Source organism: Amborella trichopoda, chromosome 4 (genome assembly GCF_054954075.1).
Source record: "Amborella trichopoda isolate Santa Cruz 75 chromosome 4, AtrichopodaSantaCruz75HAP2 v2.0, whole genome shotgun sequence".
NCBI classification, from domain to species: Eukaryota; Viridiplantae; Streptophyta; class Magnoliopsida; order Amborellales; family Amborellaceae; genus Amborella; species Amborella trichopoda.
This window is the reverse complement of record NC_142339.1, coordinates 52,928,197-52,955,611: the sequence shown is the minus strand read 5'-3', so window position 1 is coordinate 52,955,611 and position 27,415 is coordinate 52,928,197. Positions and strand designations below refer to the sequence as shown.

The window sequence follows — 27,415 nt, the reverse complement described above, 5'->3', positions numbered from 1 at the left end:
TCCATTAGATATCACATTTGATATATTAAGTTATGTCACCAAGCTCAAAACAAAAATTTATAGAGCTTTGAGTCTAATGAATGATACATTTACAACCACCCGATTTAAAATCTAATGCACAAATAATTATGATCTCCTTGTACTAAAAGTAAATGATCTTTTTATGTACTTTTCCAAATTTTAAAGTTGATAATCTCAACAACCATCATTATGGATTGAAAAAAAAAAACATAAAATTTAAAATTTAAAATATATCATTTTAAATTGAAAATATCTACAATAAGACCAATTACTTTTTGTACTATGATGTCATAATCATTATTAACTAGAAGATGTTGTTTTGATGCTCAAATATCTTCAAATTGATCATCCCTACATCAAGATGCATAAACATGAGTTCAAGTTTTGAAAATAGAACATCTTGTAATGCATTTTTTGACCATCAAACTTTAAGTTTTCATAGATTTACTCCATCTATACTATTTTTTAAGATTTAAATTCTATAATTAAAAATAAAAATATATTTTAAAGCTATCACAAAGATTTTTAGTATTGAAACCATATTTCTCGAGACTATTTGAAGGTGCATTTTATTGTGATCATTTAGAGCCTCAGCTCTATACAAACGCCACCTAAAATAAAAAACGTAAAATGTAGATCTTTACAAATCAAAATAATTCCATAAATTATAGAAATCCACACTGACTTTGCATCAAATCACATACATTCCATGCCAACACATGAACAACTTAACAAGCAACGAATATGGAATGGAATCGTATAAACGTGTAGTGGAGAAACGGCAACGTCAAGAAACAATAAATAAGAAGCGTAATGAAGCAAGAAGCAGGTTCCTTAAAAAAGTTTCTCTTTGTTTCTTTTTTCATTTTTTAACTTTGGATGCTCTCTGCTTCTCCATGCGATGGAAAAGGCCGCCATCATAAACACTTCTTATGGTTTCTTTAGGAAGAAGACCCCTCTCATCCTTGCACAAGTTATACAATGTTTTCCATTCGGTTTGGGCAGCAATCCTGCAAAATCGAAATCCTAATAAGCATTGTTTTCTTGTATTTTTTGTGAGGGCGGCAAAAATCAAGAATCTTAAATATTCAACTTCCAATTTGATGAGTTCTAAACATTGAAAGAAAGCAAATCTTGAGTTTTGAAAATCCTGGGGATAGGATTTCTACTTCCCAATCGGGATTTAGAAGGTTTTTAATTCCCAATAAATAAAAAAGAGACATGAAAAACATAAGATTGCTACATTTAAGTTGTAACATATAGAAAATGTAAACGATTTATTTGGTACATCTATTTACTAGGTCTAAAGTTCAAAAAAACAGCTTCTTCAAATTTTATGCAAACTAATTTAAAATTGAATAGCCATTAGTATTTTTTGCTTGTAACAAAGCTAGTCTCATACGTTACAACCCATGCATGGTAAGTATCAATTATTAAAAAATACATGATATTCTTGAGGTCTAAAAGTCAAAACCATAGTCATTCGGTCCTTACTGATTCCTTTAATGGTGGGGATGATGAGAAAGAGAACCACCCAAGGGGTGACATCTATCTCAAGGGGGGTCCCAATGTCCATCATTTTGATGGACATTGGTCCTAGGATTGTAGGATGGAGACCCATGATACATAAATTAATTTTTCATAAACATATCGTTAAAGAGCTAAGAATTATGTTACAAAATCATTATTATGCAAGGAAAATACTTTTTACCAAGGCTGGCTGTGCCTTCTAAAGAATATTTTGCGCAAAATTCTCAAGTTAGGGTCAAATCCTGAGAAGAACCTGAACAATATGGGCATTTTGATAACCACTTAAATGGCATCAACCAACATAAAAATACATGGGATTATTCAAAATTGAAACGTGACAATGCCAAATAACAAAAATACTCATGACTCGGTTCGATTTTCCCAATAAAACGGATATGGTTAATTTGGCTAGACAACTTAAGTAGGGCACATTACAAAACAAAAATGCCTATGGTTGTTAAGGGTCCCAGCCCTACGGTGTGAAAATATCATCCCTTAAATGGTTTTATAAGAAAATATCATCCCTTTAAATTCCATAATACAAAAAAATTGAAATAAAAAAGAGTGATGTGCTCAATGTCTGCACAATATACACCTTCTACAAAGTCGTATAAATTTTTTTTTGGGGAGATCAGTGGTAGGAATCGAACTTGTTATTATACTTTTTTTTTTTGTAGATAGTTTTTTCCGGTAGGAATGGAACTTGAGATATAAATTGATAACATCAACTACTAACCACTCAAGCTCAATTCCCATTCTCTACGTTTAGCACACTCATGGAAACAAAAACATCGAAAAAAAAAAAAGATGAAGTTTCCATAAGGACAAGGATTTTTTAAAACAAAACAAAACCTCATCTTAAATCATTGTCTGGAAAGTACTTTCGAGAACATAAATCTCCATGATCACTCTAAAATCAATTTTCAACACCGAGAATGATACATGAAATTTGAAAAATGATACTTACCTTGTGGAACTGTGAAATCTTATTTTTAAAGTGAAATGCATAGTTGATATAGTGTACACTATTTTTAGAGCTTGGAATCTTAATTGTTTTTATAACTAAAAATATTCACGTCGAGATGATCATATAAACTTTTTCCAATGGTTGAGTTGTAATTTTCGAGATGAGTTAATCCCAAATGGACAAAAAAAAAAAAAAAAAAGAGAGGAGGAACACTACCATCCAGCAGTATCGTTGGGTTCGCGGTTTCCCTTGAGCATGGCTCCGAGCTCGTCGTATGTCAAGGCGTCAGGGTGCGTCAAGGCATATTTTCTGAAAATTTCCTCGAATTTTGACTCCACGAATCTTCTCATTAAACAAACAATAGGCGTCAATGTGAACGTCAAAACTCAAAAACGAAAGGAAAGATCCAATCAACGGCCATAAAGAGGAAGGGACCTGAAATCAACGGTTATAAACTGACCTTCCCTCTTTATCGTAGACACCAGAGTCGCTCGGATGCTTGCCCTTGTGTATGTTCTTGATGTAGATTGGAAGCAGAGGAGATGGAATTTTTCCCTAATTTCCAAAGAAAAGAAATACTCACTCATTATTCACATTCTCTCTATTCCGAATTTCATCATTTTCAAACAAGAAGTCCAAATATAACCAAAATTTCAATCATTGATGAAAATCTCCCAGAAAAGAAACAGAAATCCAATCCATTATCTGAAGAAATGGATATAAAAATGAAAATTCCGAAGAAGGTGGTGTGAGAGAGGAAGAGAGAGAGAACTTACTCAAAAGATTGGGGAGAAGAGAGAAAGAGAGAGAGGGGAACCCTAATTACCCAAAAGGACAGAGAGAGAGAGAGAGTTACAGGAAGGGTTTTGTAACTGAGACCACCATTGATGAATAAAGCGCTCACTGAAGACAGAAGCAGGCCAGCCCCGATCGCACGAAACCCTACAGCAACCAATAAACAGGAAATACCAACAAAAAAAAATTTATTTACTCCTAATAAAACATATGTTATGGAATTATTTATATGTAATAGATCTCACTATTATAATAATTGAACCTTTTAAAGTCTCCCATGGATAAACGATGCCATCGTTATTCCTGTCGAAGAAGCCGACATGCTTTTGCAGAGCACTCATTTCCTCTTTAAAAAAAAAAAAAGGAAGAAGATGAATAAACCAATTTCCAAAAAAGAACACAACAGAGATTGTAACACTTAGTAAATGGTAATTCTATATAAGAAAGAAAAAGAAAATAATAAGGATCACCTGGTTCATGCGCTTCTTTGCCAGGATCCCTAGGGCCAGAAGTTTGAAGGTATGGATTTTTAGAGAAAGAAGCCATGGAAAATATAGAATATCACCTGTTTCCTTTCAATGAAGTATGTACTACTGTGGGTTATATATAGCAATAATACGGCAAATAAAAATCGCGAGAAAAAGAAGGGTAACACCTGCCAATGTGCTTGTCACGTGGGGTGGACGCGTATTCCTGATTCTTGATGCGTCTTGTAATTTAAATGCTCCCGGTCTGATTTAAGCTACCCAAAGGTTGGATTGGTGAGGTGGAGACGTGTATTTTTTTTATAGAACCGATCAGTTTTATTAAAAATTGGATTAGTTAGTTTTATTAAAGATTAAATTAATTACGTGGCCCTTATTGATTCAAAACTTGAAGCCGTCGAGCTCCCACCAATATCAATCAATCCAAATGGAAAAACCCGGGTTTAACTTGCATTTTTTTGGAAAACAGTGCCGTGGAGGGCTTTGATGGAGACCGTCTGTTGTTCTTGACTAAAGTATTTTTAATTAACGTAACCAAAGTCATTATCTTAATCAGAGTTATGGATGGTGGAGTACAGACTTTGATGTATGAAAGGCACAAGAATCCGTGTGCAAAAGAAAGAATTTTTACTGTCCACAATGTATTGGGACATTCCACAGGGTACATTCAAAGTATTGTGAAATCTTATTCGTCTTTTCTTTCAAGAATTTCATTGATGACCGCCATTTTTGGGTTTTCTTGAGCCCCTCATATTCTTTGTCAAAGTCTTATCCGTTATGCGCACTGCTTAGAGTATGTCACCCCAAGCATATTACAAAAACAAAATTCTATAACGAGTAAATTTTGATTTTGAAAAAGCTTTGATAAAGTTGATTGGGGAAGGGGAGTTTATTGAAAATTAAAGAGCCGTACACGGTTTGATGCATGATGGGACAATGGATAATGATTGCCTTTCTTTCATCTATTTTCCTATTCTCGTTAATGGAATTTCTTCGACTCATCGGAAGGGTATCAGACGAGGGACCCCTTCTCCTCCATGTCCTTTTCACCTTGGTGGCATATGGTAAATGAAGGGCCTTCTTAGTTGCTTTGCAACGAGCCAAAAATAAACTTGCCATTATCTTTTGATAATAAAATAAAGGCATAAGGTTGCAACTTTAAACAATTTAATTAAGATGCACCTTTAAATTTTATCATAAATATAATTTTAGTGTCAAAAATTCTTAGGATGGCTTGAAAAACTATCTTCATCTCTAATTGTAAACTTCAAAAATTGTTCAAATCAAGTAGATCTATAAACCTTGGAAAATCTTGAAAATGGATGGTCTAGATAATGTGTTGCAAGATACACAATTTTTAGGTCTCAAAATCTTTATTTTTTTCATATTCATATCTCTTGATGTCGAGATGATCAATGACATGGTTTTCCAACATCAAAACAACTATTTATAATGGATTTTTGAGGTGCACCTTAATTCTACATTTTAAGGTTGAAAACTTATATATAAAAGATCAAAAAAAGTGTTGCAACCTTATATAAACTTTTTCTATTAAATAAACTTGTGGTTTCTTTAACGATATTTTGAGGTGAATGTAGGACTTGGGATCTATTTGGAAAATTACAGCTTATTGGCATTGCTTGTGACAAGGAGGAAGTGACTCTTTTGGCAAATTGGTTTGTTGTGGAGTGGACTACCTCCCAGTAAGATAACTTGGCGTCCCTTTAGAACCAAGTAGGCTTCCAATGTCAACATGGGAACCGGTTGTCAAAAAATTTCAAAGGAAGCTTAAGCGTAAGACATCTCTCATTGAAGCAAGAATACATTGATAAAAGTCCACACGATCCAATTCACCTGGACATTACATGCTCTTGTTCATGGCCTGTATGCAAATAATTAGTGTTTATATTATGATGAGAAGAATCCTATAGGAGTCTATGAAGAAAAAAGTAAGTATGATTTGGTTAATTGGGATATAGTGTGTGGCCCAGAGGGACTAGGTATTTTAGGCACTACGTGCTTTAAACTGACGAACGAGGTGTTATTAACAAAATGGTGGTGGCGATGTCTTTGGAGCTAAACCACTTATGGAAGGGTATTGTCAATAAATATATGGAGAGAATTAAGGAGGCTTTTTTATTCAAAGTTTAACCTCATGTTCAAAGCAATCGACAGTATGGAAGGGGATCATTGCCTTTATTTTTTGAGATATTGCAAAATGTAATAAAAATCTAAACCTAATTTCAATATTCCAAAACAATGGAAATAAATAAAACCCTAACTACATCATTATCTTTGGGTTGAGAGAAACTTGACCTCAAGATTATTCAACCCATCCTTCTCATAAGATTTTTAAATAGATAATAATTAAATAATTAAGCAAGCACTCACATATCATTGTTCTTGCATTAAAATTTGCTTGTTGTGTATGGGACCAGTCCTCAAACTTGATCTTGGAGCTCGTTTGATTCTTAGTATGATATTTGGCTGCCTCTCTACGGCTCATTTCTCTGTGCTTTTTAAGGGCAGTCATGTTGGTTTTTTAAATGCTTCTAGAGGCCTTTGGCAAGGCGACCCTCTCTCTTATTTCTTATTCACCATCTATGCTGAATGCTTCAGCCTCATGCTGACCAGGGTTGAAAATTTGGGCAATTTTAGGGGCTTTCAAATTGCGAATTCTAATGTTATTGTTTCACATTTATAATATGCGGACGATACTATTATCTTCTGTGATGCGGATGAAGAACAGTTACGAAATGTCGCAAGATTTCTAGAAATATGTGAAGTTGTGTTGGGGATCAAGGTGAACTTTCATAAATCTTCTCTGGTAGGAATTAAGTGTTTTGGGACGTTAGTTCAGAATTTGGCTTTAGTGATGGGATGCAAAGTTGAATCCTTTCTCATTACTTACCTGGGGTTACCAATTTCGGATTCAAAATTCCCTATTGTTGTTTGGGATAAGGTGATAGAGAGGGTGCAACTTAAACTTGATCTGTGGAAGTATAATTACCTATCCTTGGGGGGTAGGGTCACTTTACTAAGATCATCCCTAGCCAATCTTCCTATATACCATATGTCTGTTGTTGAAATTCCACCCTTGGTTGCTAAAAAGATTGAGAGAATGATGAGAGATTTTTTATGGGGATCTCATGAAGGAAACAGAAAGTTCCATCTTTTTAATTGGGATAGAGTGTGTACACCCAAGCGTGAAGGAGGTTTTGGAATCCGTAGTTTGAGAAACTTCAATCTTGTCCTCTTGTGTAAATGGTGGTGGAGAAGCTTTCAGCTAAAGGATCACCTGTGGTGTCAAACTTTGGTGGCCAAATATGGGTCGGAGGGCTATGGTGTTTGGCCTAGTGGTGGAACAAATAGCAAAATTTCTTATGTGTGGAGAGCTATTTTTAATTACAGACCTATGATCTCTAATTATTTTAGGTGGAAGATTGGTAGTGGAAGACAGACTATATTTTGGCCTCACAAATGGTTAGGGGATTGTCCTCTTAAAGTGACGTTCCCTGACCTGTTCCGGGTGGTGTCAAACCAAGATATTTTAATTTATGATGCAGTTGAGAGGATAGGCCATAGGAATTCTAGGAATTTACATCTTATTTACAGACGGCTGAATAATGTAATATTATCACAATGGTGTGCATTGTTGGAATTGCTGGATAAAGTCTATGTTGCAAAAGATGTTGAGGATATGTTCGTTTGGAAAATTAAAAATGATGGTGTTTTTTCAATAAAATTTTGTTACAAATTGTTCTTCCATGACCGGAGGAGATGGGTCTTCTCCTTTTATTATCCAAGTATGAAAATGACTGATTCCACATAAAGTCCAAGTTTTTGTTTGGTTGGCATCCCAAAATAAAATCTTAACTGTTGATAATCTCCTCAAGAGGGGAAAAATTCTGCCAAATATTTGCTTACTTTGTAAGCAACATGGGGAGTCGGTTAACCATTTATTGCTCCATTGCCCCTTCACTTCTAGACTATGGCACTGGTTACTGGGCTTGGTTGGTGTTTCTTTTGTTCTTCCACAAAATGTATTTAACCTTGTCCATCAATTCTCTCCTTCATTCTTGCCTAAAGTGGGTAGTATGCTTTGGAAAATAGCTAAAGGAATGACCCTATGGGAGGTATGGAAGGAACGAAATATGAGAACTTTTGAAAGGGGTTGCTTTGCCTTTTGACAAACTGATCCACCTAATTAAATTGTCTATTTGGTCAGGTCTTTCAATGACTAAGGAAGGTTGAGGTATCTCTAATGTTGATGTCATAGTGAATCTCCCCAATTTGTTTTCCCTTGGTATACACAGATGTAAGTCGAAAGGTCTATGGGCTCATCCACCTTTGGGCTGTATTAAGCCGAATTTGGATGGGAGTTCCTTTGGAAACCTAAGCCCTGCTGGGTTTGGTGGGGTCTTTCGAGATTCCTCTTGTAATATCCTTCTGTCCTATGGCGGGTCCTATTGGTGTGGCAACTGCTAACTTAGCGGAAATATATGTTGTGTTGAAGGGGATGGAGATTTTTATTACGCAGAATTTGGGCTCCACGTGTTTGGTTGAAGGAGACTCCCTAAACGTGATCCAGTGGTGTTGAAAGGAACAGCGGATCCCATGGGAATTTCGTTCCTTATGGTTGAAGATTTTAGATGTTACCTCTTTGATCTCTGTTTCTTTCACCCATGTTTGGAGAGAAGCTAATGGTATTGTTGATGCCTTAGCTAAGGGTGGTGTCTCTCTGGCATCTCTTACTATTTCCTATAATGTAATTTCTTTCTCTTGATCAATAAAATTTCTAGATGTCTTTCAAAAAAAAAATCTACTAGGCATTAAGCACCCCCTTCTTGGTGATTGATATTGTACTACGTTGAATACCTAACTCAAAAATCTTCCATAGCATGATTTATACTCTCTTTCATTTGTTGATTTGCAATCACCATGATCTATGGTAGCATATCCTCAAATTCAAAGGTAGTCTCTTGTGGCGTTGTGATAAATGACGCTTTTGACACTCCAATATTATTGGATGTAAGAAAGAGGGAGAAGAAAAATAAATAAAACAAAACAAAAAATAAAAATGGTATGAGATTGTGCTCTCTCTCGAATCCTGCAAGGGAATCTACTCTAGAGTTGCGAGACTTGGCCCTTTCTCTAGGGCATGCAAAGGAGTCCATCCCAAAAAAGTCTTTTCACCAGACACATCGTCTTCTCTATTTTTTCCTTGTCTAACACCTCTATACTATGGAGAAAAAACCTTAAACCATGGTCCTTCATCATCTCAAGAATTAAATTTCTAACTCTAGCCCTCAATTTTCTTAAATAAAAATGACATAAATACCCCAAGATAATTAATAAAACCAAAAGACCAAACAACCACAAACCTAATTTCAGTCTCCAAAAAAATATAACAGTTTTAAGGAAATAGAAAAGCCTAGTTGCAATATTTCCATTGCCTTACAAAATTGATATAGAAGTGTGTAAAGCTATACACAATTAAGAGGAGAGGGAAGATTATTCAAAGCATTTGGAGATTGTGTAAAGCTGATGAAGAAAACATTGACCATCAACCATCTTTTTCTGCATTGTGAGTTTGCTAGAAAAGTTTGAAAGTGAGCCATGCAGCTAATAAACCTATAAATGCCTCTACCAAATAACACACATCATAAATATGATCATCTCCACACACCTATGTTACTCAAGAAAGGCAAATTCTTATAGAAATGCATTAAAACTACACAATCAGGGCAGATTTGGAAGAGAAGGAATAGAAGGTGGTTTCAAAAGTAGGATATTGGTGGCTACTACGGATTGGGTTTCAGTAAGAAAGAGTTTTGAGGGCATTGGCAAGATGATATCATGAACAAACACATGGATTCCCCAGATTGAAGAAGTGTTGTAAATCAACTTTCATTAGCTTGTGAGGAAATCCAAGAGATGTAGGTATAGGAGGTCTTACAAGGGACTAGAGCGATTTACATACGGTAAAAAAAATTTAAAAATACGAAATGCTTCATTTATATATGAAAATGATAAAAAACGTCGGTCAACCCACCTTTTTAATTTTTTTTCAAAATTGTCTCTTGATCCGAGGACATCCGCAGACCAAATTTTAATCTTTTTTTTTCCCATTAGTAGGGTACTACCCTAAAGCTTGGGGTACTACTCTATTAACAAAAAACTAAAAAAATAAAATAAAATTTAAAATTCGGACCGAGAATTCCATCCTCGGACAGAACAGCAATTTTGGAAAAAAAAACAAACATGTTGACCGACCTTCTCTATAATTTCTGACCACAACTAATAATGTGGAAGTACGAGTGCTATTGTATGACTACAACCAAAGCTGCCAGAGGTGGGCAACCCATCCAGGACCTTTCCCGTTATATTCCTTTTTACAAAGGAATCAATCGACCAACCGGGCCAACCTAAGTTTCTAAGGACCATGGCCGGGCCTCCAGGGACCTAAGGATTGCTTAGGCAAAAGCTGACCTGGCCTAAGCGCGGCATTTTGCTAGCCCTAACAACAAATCATAGAAGAGAGTCACAGTTACATAATGGTAAAGGGCATTTATTGAAGCAATGGTTTAAAAACCGGATCGGTGACCCGGATCGGGCTTTCCAAAAACCGATCCGGATCGGCGAATCGGCGATCCGGATCGGGAATCGGGTGAATCGTTCAGAATAAAGCTTCAAAAAAATTCGAAAAAATTATTAAAATTCATTATAAATATTTTTTTTTAGGAATTCAATAAAAAATGAGGGTACTCCATTAAGAATTTTCATGTTTTTGAATGAATATGCGAATATTGATATGTTCTTTCCCTACATGAACCGCCATTCAACATTTAATTTACATCACACAAAAGGATAAACATAGAATTATCATGGAATAAGTATATCAACATACATGGACTACAATAAAGCATAAAATTAGTAACATACGATCTAAAAATAAAATGATAGACGACGTTGTTGTTCTTCTTGGTCACGCTGGTGCCATTGATTGAATTCGTTTGACAATTCATTGATTCGATCTAAAAACGAATCATCGATATTAGCGGGCGTCTGACTATTCCCAAATCCCTGAGTGTTAGTTTTTGTTGTGTTCCCAATCCAAAATCCCCGAAGCTTGTCCATCCTTCATGCTCACCTGCACTGTCGTGTTCATCCCTACACTGTTGCTGTTGGGACTCGATATGTGAATAATATGACTGGGATAGGGTGGCCTCAGAATCATCATCTCTCTCATTTTCTCTTAGACCCCCTTCCCACTCTCCCTCATTAGGTGCAATATCACCGACATATTGTGGATACATTGGCTGGCTGCTTCCTCTTTCATGCCGCTCATCACTTTCTTCAATATCTTCATCACCGATAGCCTCAAGGAACGCTCTCTTATGCAACACTGGCTCCTCCTCTTCTACTACCCATCGGTCTGCTGTGTCTGTGACAAATATTGTGTCTAAGTTTATCGGCCCATAGTCTTCAAGCTTCCTTCTTATTTGTCGCTCTCTGAGGTTTAAATTATAATGAACGTAGACTAGTTTATGAAGCTTCTCAAAAGCGAGTCGATTTCTCCTAGTAGTGTGCAACCATTGGAACGTACTCCAGTTGCGCTCACAGCCAGTAGCAGAACATGTCTGGGACAGCACCTTGATTGCTATCCTCTTTAGGTGAGGTGCATCAGTACCATATATCTCCCACCATTCTGCTGGATTAAAATGTAAAAAGCATTGTAAGGGCAAGAACAATTCATAAGATTAAATATATGAATAAACAAAATATTAGCGAGGGAATAACCTGGATCCATCACAGTTCGAGAATTTCTGGCAAGTCTAGTTCCGAAGGATCCTATAGCATCCCTATACATAGCAAGCTAAAACAAATATATTACGTTTTAGTGCATTATTCCTCACAAATATAACAACTCAATGAAGTTCTTACCCAAACATTAAATAATACCTCTTGTATTGCTGCTACTTGGTTTCGATGGCTTCTCTCCAACCTTGCAATAATGTATCTGACCCCTTCCATAATCTTGTGAGGTTGTTCAGGTGTCAAATAGAAAAATTTTGGGTTGAAATAGTAACCTAAAAAATATATAGGTAGAAAAATGTCATTTACAATTTCATAAAAAAATGATTTAAACTGAAACATTGTAATGATATAAACATATATTTACCAGCATAATGAATTGGACGTCCGAATTTGGTGTTCCACCTCTTTTCTATAATCTCGATCACTTTGCTAGCAAAATTACACTTATCCCTAATAGCTGATTTCGCCCTCTCAATACCTTCATAACGGATACCCATGGTAGCTTTCTTATCAGCATCCACCATTCTTAACACCGTGACCAAAGGGGCAGTGGCCTCTACAACACTGGAACATCGAGACCAGAACAGCCTATTTGAGATTATGTTGTCCACTTTTATACCGGTGCTGGACTTCGAGAGGCGGTCATTTAACCACTCTTCACAAGTAAACAATCTCTTTAATGCACCTTCAGATTGTCGAATGGAGTCCACAGCTAAGTAATCGGTCGCAAAGCGGGTTATGGCAGGCCTGATTATCACTTTTTTCTTAGAGTGTTCTCTAAACAGAAATAATATTTTAGAGTGGTTGTATATAAATCTCGACACCAACCTTGCTTCATCTAGAGTCTCCTTCACAATTTTGATCTCACCGATTTCCTCTAACATAAGATCGATGCTGTGTGCAGCACACGGGGTCCATACTAGATGCTTCCTCTTATCCATCAACTTGCTGCCCGCAGAAACACATGCACACGTATTGTCCGTAATAAACTGGACTACATGCTTATCTCCCACCTCCTCCACTATCTGATCATATAGTCGTACGTAGAAGTTTGCATCCTTCTTCGTCCCTGATACGTCTTTGCTAGACAAAAAAGCTGTGCCTTTTGGGGAATAGGCCAAGAAGTTTAAAAACTCCTTTTTGCTAACTTTATTCAACCAACCATCACTCATGAGAGTAATTCCTGTCCTTGGCCAACTCTGTTTATATTCTTCAATCCACTTTTTAACTTCCTCTACCTCTTCATTTAATATTGGCCCACTGAGCTCATATGCCGTCGGGGGTTTTACCCCGAGCCCGGCTCTCTGGATTGCACTAACCATAGGTGGAAAATATGGGCCATTGGCTGCATCAAAGGGAATCCCTTTATCGTAGAACCATTTACCAACATATCTCCCTAACATGTTTCTTGTACCTTTAACCATGCCTTTTAGGGTCATCTGTTGTGACTTAGGCTTTGAGAGAAATGGGTCTTTACGACCATGACCTGCAATACTGGCACTCCTAGGTAACTTAGAAACAATTTCTTCAACAACTGATTCTCCTTGATACATATTGCCACCAACCCCTCCATACATATTTGAGCTGGGCCCGCCATACATGCTCGAGCTGGACCCGCCATGCATATCTGAACTAGGCCCACCATGCATATCGGAGCTAGGCCCACCATGCATGTCTGAGCTAGATCCACCAGGTATTCTAAACCCACATTCCCTCTGATATTGTTCATGTAAACTCAATATTGTGGCCATGTCCAGCTCATTATTATATTGCTCTTCTAGGTCATAATTATATTATTTTTCTATATCATTCCTGCTTAATGGTGTATATAAACTAGCTATCTCCTCATTCATCCTATGTTTGGCAATTTTTTTACCTTTGCTAGCATTAAGAATTGCCACCATCTGTTTTTTTACATTACTAGGGACACTAGTGCATGCAGAAACTTCTCCCTTAACCCCTGCCAAGTGTTGCTTGAACCTATGTACCCCACTACTTATCACTCTTTGACAGTAATTACAAATAATTTTGTCTTTCTTGTTGGGATCAAGTCTGACCCCATGTTGTCATGCAGGGTCTTCTGTAGATCTTGACATGATTCAACTGTTTTAAGATGTAAAAAGTTTAAATTAACCTGACAGTTCAAAAAGAAAAATAATCACCATATGTAGTGATAATATGTTGCGGTAGTTCATGTAGTCATATTCGTTGTTATTTGTTATTGCAAAATACCTTTTTTGAATATAATATTTTCGTACATATCAATTACAAACATTTAGAATAAAACAAAATGCAAGCTCCAAACATGGCTACAACTCAATTATCAAGAACATACATTTTTTGTATTAAAAAATTAATAATAAAAACAATTCTTCAAAGAGACGGCTAACATCAGTCATTCCAACTAAAAAATCCATGAACAACAGATAAAAAAAATACAGTTTTGTATTGAAAATATAATAACATGCATTTTTTTGCATAAATAATCCATCAACATACAATTTTTTCAAAAAAAACTTTAACAATAAAAATTTAAAATATGGTTTAATACCTCATGATAATTAAAACCTTGTCACGATTTTCACATCTTTTCGGAAAATCATCATTTTTCAAAAAATTCGATCATGGAAAAAAAAAAAAAAAAATTACAGCAAACTCAAACAATAAAAATTAAAAATTGGGTTTAATACATCATGATAATCAAAACTTTATCACGATTTTCACATCTTTTCGAAAAATCATCATTTTTCAAAAAATTCGATCATGGATAAAAAGAAATAAAAAAAAAAAAGTACAGCAAATTTTCAAAAAATTCGATCATGGATTAAAAAAAAAAATTAACAAATTTTCAAAAAGTTCGATCATGGATTAAAAAAAAAAAGTCACAAATTTTCTAAAAATTCGATCATGGATTACAAAAAATTCGATCATGGATTACATAAAATTCGATCATGGATTACATAAAATTCGATCATGGATTACAAAAAAAAAAAAAACATAAAAAAACAAAAAATTCGATCATGGATTACAAGAACAGAAAAAAACAATTCGATCATGGATTACAAGTAAAAAAAACAAACATTTCGATCATGGATTACAAAAAATTCGATCATGGATTACAAGTAAAAAAAACAAACATTTCGATCATGGATTACAAAAAAGTCGATCATGGATTACAGAAAATTCTATCATGGATTACAAAAAATTCGATCATGGATTACATAAAATTCGATCATGGATTACAAAAAAAAAAAACAAAAAAAAACAAAAAATTCGATCATGGATTACAAAAAAAGAAAAAAACAATTACATCATGGATAACAAAAAATTCAATCATAGATTACAAAAAACTCTATCATGGGTTACATAAAAAACAAAAAACAAAAAATTCGATCATGGATTACAAAAAAAAACAAACATTTCGATCATGGATTACAAAACATTCGATCCTGGATTACAAAAAATTCTATCATGGGTTACAAAAATAAAAAATAAAAAATAAAATTCGATCATGCATTACAAGAAAAAAAAACAAAGATTTCGATCATGGATTACAAAAAATTCGATCATGGATTACAAAAAATTCTATCATGGGCCACAAAAAAAAAAGAAAAAAAAAAAAAAAAAATATTGTTCTTCACATAGTCGTTTTACATAAGCGATTTTAACTCAAAAATTCACCTCTAAGTGAATAAATTACATCCAATTGAGTATATTTTCTGATAAACAACAATATAAGGAATCAAAACCTAAATTTTTAACACATTATTTCTAATATATCATGAAAACAAAATCAAAAGGCGGAAAAAAAAAAAAAAAACAGCGGAATTTGGTTCCGCAGACATCTCACTGTTCATATCAAATTTCTTGTTGTAATTGACCAGATTACGTAAAATTAAAAATTTTAAATCATACTAGACACAATAAAGATTAAAAACCCTAATTATTGAACTCATTTTGTTCAAAATATGCCGTGAAATAAATCAAATGGCGGAAAAAAGAAAAAACCCAAAGTTCTTACCTGTTTTTGTGAACCGAAGCCTTCAATCTCCAAAAAACTCTGTTTTTCTCAACGATTATCACAAATTAGTAACAAAAGGTTTTGATTCACAGCTTTAAGATCAAAATGCCTACAAATTTTGAAAGATTCATGCCCTATTTGGCATGAAATTTCAGAAAAGGCGGAAACCCTAAACCCCGATTTTTTCGTGATCCAAAAACAACCAATTTTTCCACCATTTAATCCTTGAAAAAGCTGAATAAAGCTGTTTACAGCCTGAAATCAGATCACATGCCAAAAAAAACAAGAAAAATGATCAAAAAATGACAAATTTCAAAGAATCCCGTGAAGAACACTGTGCAACCCGTGTTCTTCACGGACTCGCCGATTCCGCACAGTGAATCGGCGAGTCACTGTGCGGAATCGTCCGGTTCTCTCTAGAGCCGGACGATTCCCTTTTTTTAAACCGATCCGGTCCATTTTCGTGAATTCCGAGTCGAACCGGGCGAGTCCGGTTCGACTCGGCGATTTTTAAAACGCTGTATTGAAGGGTTATTCTACGCTACATTAACTACTCTAATGATGAAGTTATTATTTCCTATTTCGAAATTTTTTACCACAAAATAGGCTTATAGATATTAACAATAACTTGTTTGAAACTTTAAAGAAATATTTGAAATTTAACTTATTTTTAAAATTTAAAAATGATTCAAAACGTCATTTTTTTAATTCCAAATTAACTTTTGAATGGTCCTCTTCCTTAAATATGTGAGCTATTTATTCTCAAAAGTCATGTTTGAACAAATAAAGGTAAAAAATTCTAAATTCACCATTAAAGAAGTATAATTTAGACATAAAAAAAAATGGTGCAATTAAGAACAAAGATTATCATGCATATTCTATTTAGCATGGAAGATTTTTTTTTGAGTAAGTCAGTGGAAGAGAAGGGTCTCTAGCCGTTTTTTATTAATAATGAAAGCTCGCATGTTTACAACTTTAGAATAGGACAATTGTGCCACATCATCCCCGGAAGTTTCATTTCGAATGTTTGCAAACAAGTAATGAAGAACGGATGAGCAAGCTACTTTAGTGTTAAAAGCATAAGATAGCTTTTGTTAGAATTTCGTAGACTTTTGATGCTTTGATCAAGCAGTATAATAATGAATTTTAGCAAATAAATTCAATACCAAGAAAATATTCTAAAAAAAAAGATTAAATATATAACACTCAATGTTGTTATATTTTCTTCGAAGTGTTCTTCAATTTGGTGAGAAAAATTTTAGCAAATGAATTCAATACCAAGAAAATATTCTAAAAAAAAAGATTAAATTTATAACACTCAATGTTGTTATATTTCCTTCGAAGTGTTTTTCAATTTAGTGAGAAAAATGAAGTAATTTGGTGTTTCAGCTGATTCGGAAAAATACTTCCGACTTTTTTTATTTAATTTAACATAAATAAATTAAATATTTATATATAAAAATAAAATTTTCATTATGCTTTTCTTCCATGCAGTTACAATGATTGCGTTAATATGATTTCCCAAATAATTTGTTGTTGACAAAATCCCTAAGAGCTACAATCAAAGATTAAGTTGTGGACACAACACCCACTTGGTTTTAATTTATCTTACTTTCTTGTAGAAAAGCGCTACTTTGGCACCCAATACATCCATGGCACTATGTTTTCTACGAGGAAAACCCAAGCGAATTTTGAACCTTTTGAATATGTTACGTAATTTAACATGACTACCAACCTGTTATTTAAACTTGAAAGCACTTCTTCCATCGTAATAAAATAAAGGAGTGACCTTCTATATATTTAGTTTAGGTGTCAGGTGCAGAATAATTTAGTGGGACAAACTATTCATAGCTAGAAATTGGGAAAAGAGGCACTAAAATACAATACTCGTATTACACTTAAGCAATGTCTGCGTCTTAGAAACCTATCAAAGTAGGGAAAAGTTAAAATAAACTTCTTTTTAACGGTCTCTTAATAGTTTTATTTCTCATTAAAATTGACATGATGCTTGGAGTTGATCGATTTTCAAGTGGCGGCTCACAAGCAAAATGCACGTAAAGGCTGACGTCCACCTCTCATGGTGAACCCCCCACCAGTAGGGGTGACAACGGGTCAGATATATCTGGTCCTGTTGGACCTAGACCTGGACCCGAATAGCACGTGATAGAATCGGACCCGACGGTTCCAGAATGCTGCAGACGCGTATCGTAACCAGGATGTTGGTTTAAGATCTGGACCCGACCCGTACCATGAGCCCATAAGTTTTTGATGTCGAGATATCTTTGCAAAATTGTGATGGATCGCTTTCTCTCTGGAAGCGCAAAAAATAATGATGGAATATGTCTCTCCTCTCTCTTCCACTGATTAAATGTTGAACAAAACATCTGAAACCTACAAATATCCTTGTTGGAAGGTTGCTCCATTAAGCAACGGCCCCGATGATTGCTGTGAGCCCGACCAGCGTTCTGCCTATTTTCACCAACAACATGATCTGGACTGCAGTTTGTTCCCCTGTATAAAGAGGGGTGGGGGTTTCGAGGCGTAACATGGGGCGTCTTAACGAAAGCGTAAGGTTTCTCGAGGTGCGTGTTTTGAGGCGTTAAATGGAGCGTCATAAATAATGCTAGCGTCAGTCGGAAGCTCTCTAGGCGTGATAAAGCGTTTTACAATCGATTCGATAGCATTGTTTGCAAAATCGTCCGTTCTTAACCGCTTACTTCCAAATTAGATCCACGGTTTGGTTTGGACCGATTAAGATGATCAATCGATGTTTTTAAACAAATATTTAAAAAAATATATATAAATTCACAAAAATAACGAATTTGATTTGTAATGTATTTTTAAATATTCTTTACCTTATGGTAAACATTAAAAATCATTTTGATCATTAATACTCACTTTTATATTTTTTCATCTTTTTTAAAAAAATTTAAAAATAGCACTTGGAAAATATAAAATGGGTTAAAACCCATTTTTTCATTAATTTTAAAGTTCATTTGAATGTGTTTTGTTTTAATCATTCTTTATATCATTTTCATATTTTAGTAGATTTTTTTTTTGTATTTTTTTTAAATTTTTTTCAACACTTTTTTTACCGCGTAGGACTTGCCCAGTTAGAGCGGTGGAATCGGCCGGTTTACTGGTTAGGCCGGTTAAACTACTTCCAGGCGCATGTCCGGTTAACCGTTCCAGTTCGATTTTACGAACACTAATCGTTAGTTAAGATTTAAAAATCTTTTTAAATGCAGAAACAAATATCACAAAAGTTGGATCCTACCAAGATAGTATACGTATCCAACTATAAAAAAAATAAAAATAAAAAATAAGAGAGAGCACGAGCTATAATATGAAAAATAAAGCATGAAATACACACACAAAAACATAAAGATTTACGTGGTACACCTCCAACACAAAGATTTATACACCTCCAACACAAAGATTTATGTGTTCACATCACAACAACAAAAAGATTTACGTGGTTCACCTCAAGAGGACTATATCCATAGGCACAGCAAATCCCCTATACCAATGAAAGTTACATCAAAGATCCATTATATATCAATGAAAGTCACATCAAAGATCTACTATACCAATGAAAGTCACATCAAAGATAAGAGGGATATGTACATGGTCACAGCAAACTCAAATCCACTATATCAATCAAAGTTACATCAAAATTTTTGGGATATAGAATTGCCTCTCTAACTCTCGACAAAACCAAGTTGAGTAAGCCCTTTTAAACCGATTCTCCTGATTAACACAACCCACCGATTTATCATCTCTATTCCACAGTTAAACAACTGTCCAGAAATATACTCATCTCTAACCCATCTATGTTCCACAACTAAAAGCTAAACCACAGTTCGAAGAAACCCATCTCTGACCCATTTCTATTCTACAACCAGACCATTGTCCAAGAAGAGACATTTTATTTTATCTCACTAAAAAGGGAAACCACTCAAAATCTTCATGGGAACCGTTTCTCTACATTAACCCATCCCCTCTCAATCTACATGAAGTACATTCATGGTGTTTCTCGTTATATGAAGCTCTCTTCTCTCTAAGAGGAGTCCTTGACACTGGAAACCACCTAAAATCAATCTTCATGAGAACCGCTTCTCCACAAGAATCCAACTTCTCAATCTACATGAGGCACATCCATGGTATTTCTCTCCATAAAAAGTTTTTTTCTCTCTATGTGCATGTTTGATAACTAGAATCAAGAACATGAACTGGAAATTGGAAGTTACTGAAAAATGATAACTATGTAGTTCCTGAAGAAATTCATAGTTTCTGTGTTTGATAACATCCATGGGAAGTTAAGAAGTCCCTGGTTTCTGTATTTGATAACCTTCTGGGAAGTTAAGAAGTTCCTGGTTTCTGTGTTTGATAACCTCCTATGAAGTTCAGAAGTTCCTGGTTTATGTGTTTTATAACCTCTTAGGAAGTTAAAGAAGAATCGGGTATCTGTATTGTATTAGCTTAGTAATAGGCAAGATGTAAATGTTAAAATTGAGACATAGATATTATTATTTTTTTATTAATTTGTAGAATATTATGTTTTGGAATACAATATTAATTGAAAGTAAAGTGCAATATTATTTTTCTGTAATAACTTGGGGGAAAAGTTTTTGTACTTTCCCTACATCATAGAAGTTTCATCCTCCCCCTACCATCCAGCCGCCCAATTTTGAACATACATAATTGAAAATGCAACCACTAAAAAATCAACTCATTCAAACACACAAGCACAATACAAGCACTAAGAATTCAGCCCATTCAACAACCACTTGTAATAACTTAAGCACTACTTATATTCACCATTGACGCATCCATATCTCAAGCCACATCATATATGTCATTCACAATTCAAAAATATACGTCATTCAACAATAACCTGTAATAGTTAAACATACATAATTAAAATGCAACCACTAAGAAATCAACTCATTCAAACATACATGCACAATACAACCAGATGGAAATCAGCCCATTCAACAATCACCTGTAATAACTTGAGCACTACTTACATTCACCACTGATCCATCTAATCCCAACCTAAAAAATATAAGTCATTCAACAATAAACCAACATTGTTGTTTGTCCCTTAATAGGTTAAACATACATAATTAAAAATGCAATTGAATGAACATAGCAGTTCAACAATAACATGTCATAGTTTGAACATACATAATTGAAAATCAATAAAAGGTCAGTTCAACACAAATATAGTTTGCAAGAAAAAGATGTATAGTGTTATTTCAACATAAAAAATGGGTCAGATAACTTCTAGTGACTTAAGTAGGACTCCCACAACTGCGTCGCTATGGCATCTTGCAAACTAACACTATCATCATGGTCAGCTTGTCCTTAAGTAAATTGCGAGAAACCATCATCTCCGTCAATTACCAATTCACTCTCAACCCTCCTTCGAAAACGCAGCTATCTTCTACTATCGGCTCCTCGTGTCATCATGATGTAGTTGTACAATATTATACTTGCAATAACTACATCAACCTGTGTTCGTATAGGATAATGCATTTGATTCCTGATTACTGGAAATATGGCCTTCCGAAGCCCAAATGTCCTCTCCACCACATTTCTAAGCATGGAATGTCGTTTTTTAAATAACTCTTTGTGATTTTGAGGAGCCCGTGGGCTTTAACTAAATTCGTTAGGTGGTAATGGACTCTTCAATATGGTCCTATAAAACCATGCATAATAGGATAGCCACCATCTACAATGTAGTATTTTCCTATTCCATGTTTGTGCAATGAGTATATTATAAAGACAGATATTACACTACCAAATATTATACAAACAGAAGCAACAAAAAATAATGTAGTGGAGTTACCTTTAGGCACTGCAAGACTACTGCGTCCATTACTAATTACATCATATAGGACTTTAGAATCTGATGCAGATCCTTCCCAACCGGCAAGTACATAATGGAAGCGTATGTTGAAACCAACCGCAACCATAACATTCTAGCTCAAAAAACCTTTTGTGTTTTGAAAACGATTATGCAATCGACTACGAACTCGAGCAGGGATATGAGTCCCATCAATAACTCCGACACAATCCTATTAAGACAAACAAATCACCATTATTTATATATTAGTAAGATATGGATGTGAGAAGGACAATATAGAATACTTGATACTCGCATACTTTGAAATATCAGTAAAAGCGTAGTGTATCACCAGCAATGCAGACAGGTGTTTAATTGTTTGATGGTTGCCGGAACAAATGTTCCAATTCTAAGATCGCTTTTAAAACTCTATTAAAGAAGTAACTTATGGTTTGCCCTGAATGTTGGAACCGTTCCTGGACAACCCTATTCCGCTGATCGTGTATGACAGCGCTTAAGAGTATGGCTACTTGTTCATCAATTGTCAAATATCTTGTATTTGTAATGTTTGTTCTCTCCTTTAACAAATTACATAAACGGATAAAAGTACTTTTCTCCATACATAACTTGTCAAAGCACTTACAAGGGTGCCCTGACAGCAAGTATTGGACATAATTGGTCCTAATAAAATTTGAAGTATGAGCACGCCTCCTTGTTTAAGTAATGATATACCAATATGGAATGCAACACGTTGCATATGCAACACATAATATTACCACCAACCAACGCTGCTGGGGATCCATAACTACAAATGAAAAAAGCCATCCACAACAATAAAGCAAACCATGAAACGATATTGACATTAAAATGAAAGAAACCATCCACATACAAATGAAAGAAGCTATCATCCATAAAACAAACCATGAAGCAATCTTTGACCTTAAAATGAAAGACATTATCCACATACAAATGAAAGAAGTCTCCTCTTTCATCATCCATAAAACAAAACCATCACAAATGAAAGAAATCATCATCTGTAAAGCAAACCATGAAGCAATATTTGACTTTAAAATGATCATCCACTTACAAATGAAACTAACAGCCTTTGATGTTAAAATTAAACATATTCAATTAGAACTCTATTGGGGGTGTTTCATCTCGTCATCTAAGTAAGTCTTTTGTATCCTTGGATCCTCCAAGTTTAGTAACATCTCTGCCTTTGTAGAATCTTGGAAGATCCTTGCAGTCGTTAAAAGGACATTACCGCCAACTTCGCCGGCTTTCCACATGCCTTCAACAATTTTATAGGCATCTCTCTTAGCCTTGGACTCTACTGGAGGATTGTCACATGCCAGCGTCTTAAAGCCCTGGGCCATCTCTGTCATGGCTAAAGACATGGACTCAATGAGGGCGGGTTGCTTTGATCGGCGATGTGCTCGTATCGAAGTATGGGACGTCGTCTTTTTTATCCAGATAATACTAGCTCATCAGATGAGGATGAGCTAGATTCATCCTGGACTTCTAATGGGGGGTCACCAGATAATGTAATGTTGGGCCCTGATGGCTCAATTCTGATGCCACCCCCAATAGATTTGAATGTCCCATCTGTCGTTCCACCCTCATAGATTTTACTCAGCATCGAATACTCGGGCAAAGTCTTGTTTTGGTATTTGTTTGCCCATTCATTCTCCTGCATATAAAAGACCATAATTTATGTTTAGTGATATTCATATTGAAACATAATCAACATTTTAAAAGTCATGCAAATGAATAATTACATACCGCTAGGAAGTCATTCCAAACAACAACCTCGGCGGTTACTATCCTCCTACAATCATCCCATCCGAAACCGAATACATTCATAGGTTTCTTGATATCAAAGTACATGGTCCTAAAGAACTTATGTTTGCTTTTCAACCTACTTTCATTGTTTCTTGACCCATATTTATTTGTCATGGCATCCACCATACATTTCCATGCACCTTTTTCTAAACCCTCCCCCACCCCCCACCCCCCTGCCCCGTAGCCCTTGTGTCCTTCTCCATTAGTTCAATAAAGTAATCATCTTCTAACTGTGCCCATTGGATGGATCTCTTCCCTCCCATATTCTCATTTGCCGTGCTGGATGATGTGTATTGGTCCATCCTATTGAACACCATACATCCATTGCAAAGCAATTTCAAAAAAAAAAAAAATCAGATTTCATGAACCCACATCATAGCTGTATATCAAAGCAATTTAAAAAAAAATAGCAACGCAATTTCAATAAATACTTAGAACAAATAAAACTATCGAGTGAAGAAAATGAAAAAGTTGGTAATTCATGCTTTTCTTCTTTGCATAAAAAGATATAAACAAACCCACATCATAGCTATGTATCATAAAAAAAAAATATCAGATATCATGAACCCACATCATAGTTCTATAACAAAGCAATTTCAAAAAAAATTAGTAAAGCAATTTAAAATAATTATTTGGAACAAATGAAACCATTTAGTGAAAAAAAGGATAATGTTAATAATTCATGCATTTCTTGTTTACATGAGTCAACGCTTGCTATCAAGCTGAGTCAACTTGGTATATGATCCTACAAGGTTTTATAAGATTCCATGAGCCTAAAAAAATTAACATAAAAGATCCATACTTGGCCAAGACCACCCAATCCAAATCAACTTTGTCAAGTTCAGAGGTCAACTCAGACGATTTTTAACCAATTCTCTAGAGTCTTTACTAGCAAAGATATGAAAATTGGACCAAAACCTTAACAAACTCATAGTATCAACATCAAAGGAAAATGAAAATCCAATGGAGGGCAGGAAGCAAATAAAAAAACCAATATAATGTTCAAAGAAGTCGACTACAAGTTAACCACATTTAACCTCAACCCAACAGTGACAATTAAAACCACTTAAGGATAGAGATTGACATTAAATATTGTATTATAAAGCACTCGCGAAAACTTATCCTCGATTTCACACTTTCAATGTTGGACTCACATTCATGAAATTTTGGGGATGACGAAATTTCTTTAAACCAAATCAAACAAAAATACCTATAGTTGGCATGTACAATTATTGATATGCACAAGGAAAAAGACACTATTCAATAGAATAAAAAAGGTTGCTGCTCAAGGGAAAATACATGAAAATTTTTCTTATTAAAGAAACATGCGTAGATGAGGAGAGTTCACCATAGAATTATAAAGCCTAAGATCCCTCAACTCCTAAGATGAGAAATTATCTACTGAAAAATCAAAATTTACATGTAAATTTGAATCAAATGTTTTTAATTGATTCTTTGTGGACTATTACAGACCAATAATTATTATTTGCTATTTTTAAAACCAGCCATAGAACTTTTTTTTTTTTTAGTTAAAATAATACTTTAACATGATACTGATTTTTGTTTTGTTTATAAAAAAAAAAAGTGGCTTATATGGGTTGTATGAAAACTTTACCAAATTAGAATTGTATGATAAAAAGAGTTGAAAAACTACTCTCAAGTGAAAATGCCCCAAAAAACCCAACAGAATCCCAACTGCATTAAACAACCAAATAATCCCTAATATCATTCAAATGGTCAGGATCTACGCACTAAAGACGACATAAACTCCGACTGTGATAAAACAACAGTCTGAAAATGGTAAAAAACCCAAAATAAAAGGCCGGAATTTAACCAAAACTTCAAAAAACACAAAAACCCAACAAATATGTACTTTAGATACAAAACAAGGTACTATATACTCATTACAATCACCATTAGCAGAGACTTTATTGAATAAAACAAATTTTAAACTTTTAATACATGATCCAATTGATACATTCACAGATTTCAACTATCAACAAAAACACATACACAAAGCTAGAAAGTGGGAACCATTCCACATAACAACCAATATATATTACAAAGAATCACCCCATAAAATGGACAAAATAAAATAAATCTTAATTTTCATCTAAACCATATTGTTACACAACAAAAGAGGCACTTATAAAAGGGATAATAATTAACTCATATATTGTAACCCCAATTCAACTTTTACAAAAAAAACGGACGTCAAAATGCACTAAAAGAAAAAAAAAGAAACAACCAAAAGCATCATAGCAACATGTAGTAGAGACATAAATCAAAAGCAAAAAAAAATACGAAATTTGAGACAAAAAAAAACAAAAAATCATAAACCCAGCATTTCATAAGAACTAGTTTGTGACTTTGATCAAAATTATAATTTATTTCCAACAGAGGAAAAAAAGCATCACGACAGAGCATAATGCAAACTAGGGAATACCTGATTGTTGCAAATTAACTAATATATAGTAAACCCAAATTCACATTCGGCATAAAAACAATACCCAGAAAAGAAAAACAGATGGAAAATGAAAAAAAAAAAACAAGTAACAACAAAAAACACCAAAACATGAAACAAAACTAAAAATTCGGGAACAAAAAAATACCGTGTGGAGAGAGAGAGAGAGAGAGAGAGAGAAAGAGAGAGAACAAACAAGTACCTGATTAAAGGTCTGATTTGGCGGTTTGATGGTCGGTGAGAGAAATATATATATATATAGAGAGAGAGAGAGAGGGAGTGAGAGTTTGGGATTTGGGACTGATTTGAAACTCACAACAGAGAGTTTTGAGTTCAGGGAGAGAGAGAACGTTGATTTAGGGTTAGGGTTTTACTGTAGAACAGTCAATGGTGGCTGCTGGTTACAGCTCTATGGATAGAAATTCAAAAGAAAACAATAACCAAACAAAAAATAAAGAAAACCACCAAATCGCTAGATAAAAATAAAGAAGGAGAAGCCTACCTGAAATGGAAGGGAAGAAAAGAGATGAGGGCTGGATGTTGTTGCGGCAGGAAGCTTTTGACCGAGCGTGAATGAGGTGAGAAGAGTAGAGTGTTGAGTGCTCCTTCTTGTACCAACCAATAAGAGAGTTTTGAGTTCAGGTAGAGAGAATGCTGCTTTAGGGTGCTCAGCGGTGAAGAGAGGGTGCTCAGAGGGGTCGTCCTGCGAAGAGAGGGTACTCAGCAGCGAAGATGGCAACATGGTGCTCAGCGGCGAAGATGGGAACGAAGAGGGCTAGGGTTATCCTGGGGCTGAAGCGAAGCTTAATTTCTTATTTCGGGGGGTGAAGTCCAAAACCTAACTTCTTATTTCAAGTTGCGACATTTGGATCGGAACTTTTTTTACACAGGATAAAAGGAGGACAAACAGTAGTGTGGAGTTCTCATCTGAAGCTCCTTTTCTTTTATCAAACACAGAACTTGAAGGGTAATAGGTGAACTTCATTTTTCCTCTTCTAACTTCCTATCAGCTAACACCCTGTTTTATAACCGGAAGCAAGTTCATGAACTGTAAATTGGAAGTTTTTAAAAAATTATAAATTAGAAGTTACTTGAAAAGTTTATGATTTCTGCGTTCGATAACCTTCCTGAGAAGTTAAGAAGTTCATAGTTTTTGTGTTTGATAACTCCTAGGATATATGGTAAATATCTTATATTTATATTTCTATTGATAATAATTTAAATATAAATATCTAATATTTATAACATACTATAATATAAAATATAATTTAATATTTATTTTTAATATATATATATATGAAAGTATCTTATATTACATAAATATATAATATATAAATATATATTTTTTATATTATACATATAACATAGTATAATATATAATATAGTGCATTTTATGTTTATTTTATTTTATAATATATAATATATATTGTATAATGAAATATATTATATTACATGAATGTATAATATATATATATATAACATGATAATGTATTTTTTATTTATTTTACTATATAATATATATTTATATAAAATAATATAGTATATTATACATTGTATTTTATATTTAGTCTACTAATATATATTTTATTATATACAAAAAATTATATTATATATTATA

General features: G+C 34.4%; 1 protein-coding gene and 1 long non-coding RNA gene across 2 annotated transcripts; both read right to left on the bottom strand.

Moving 5' to 3' along the window:
• Window positions 1-660: 660 nt before the first annotated feature.
• Window positions 661-3,886, bottom strand: LOC18422345 (putative peroxygenase 4). Its single transcript, XM_006826836.4, has 6 exons — window positions 3,784-3,886; window positions 3,576-3,659; window positions 3,375-3,460; window positions 2,979-3,073; window positions 2,735-2,860; window positions 661-1,031 (listed from the first exon to the last, which is right to left on the bottom strand). Exons 1-6 carry the CDS (start codon window positions 3,857-3,859, stop codon window positions 884-886), a joined length of 615 nt encoding a protein of 204 aa, XP_006826899.1. The 5' UTR covers window positions 3,860-3,886; the 3' UTR covers window positions 661-883.
• An 18,516-nt stretch (window positions 3,887-22,402) lies between these two features.
• On the bottom strand, window positions 22,403-26,797 carry LOC18422077 (uncharacterized). The gene is made up of 3 exons (XR_016054781.1): window positions 26,300-26,797; window positions 23,274-23,636; window positions 22,403-23,181 (listed from the first exon to the last, which is right to left on the bottom strand). It is a non-coding gene; the product is annotated as an uncharacterized LOC18422077 (long non-coding RNA).
• Between the last annotated feature and the right edge of the window lie 618 nt (window positions 26,798-27,415).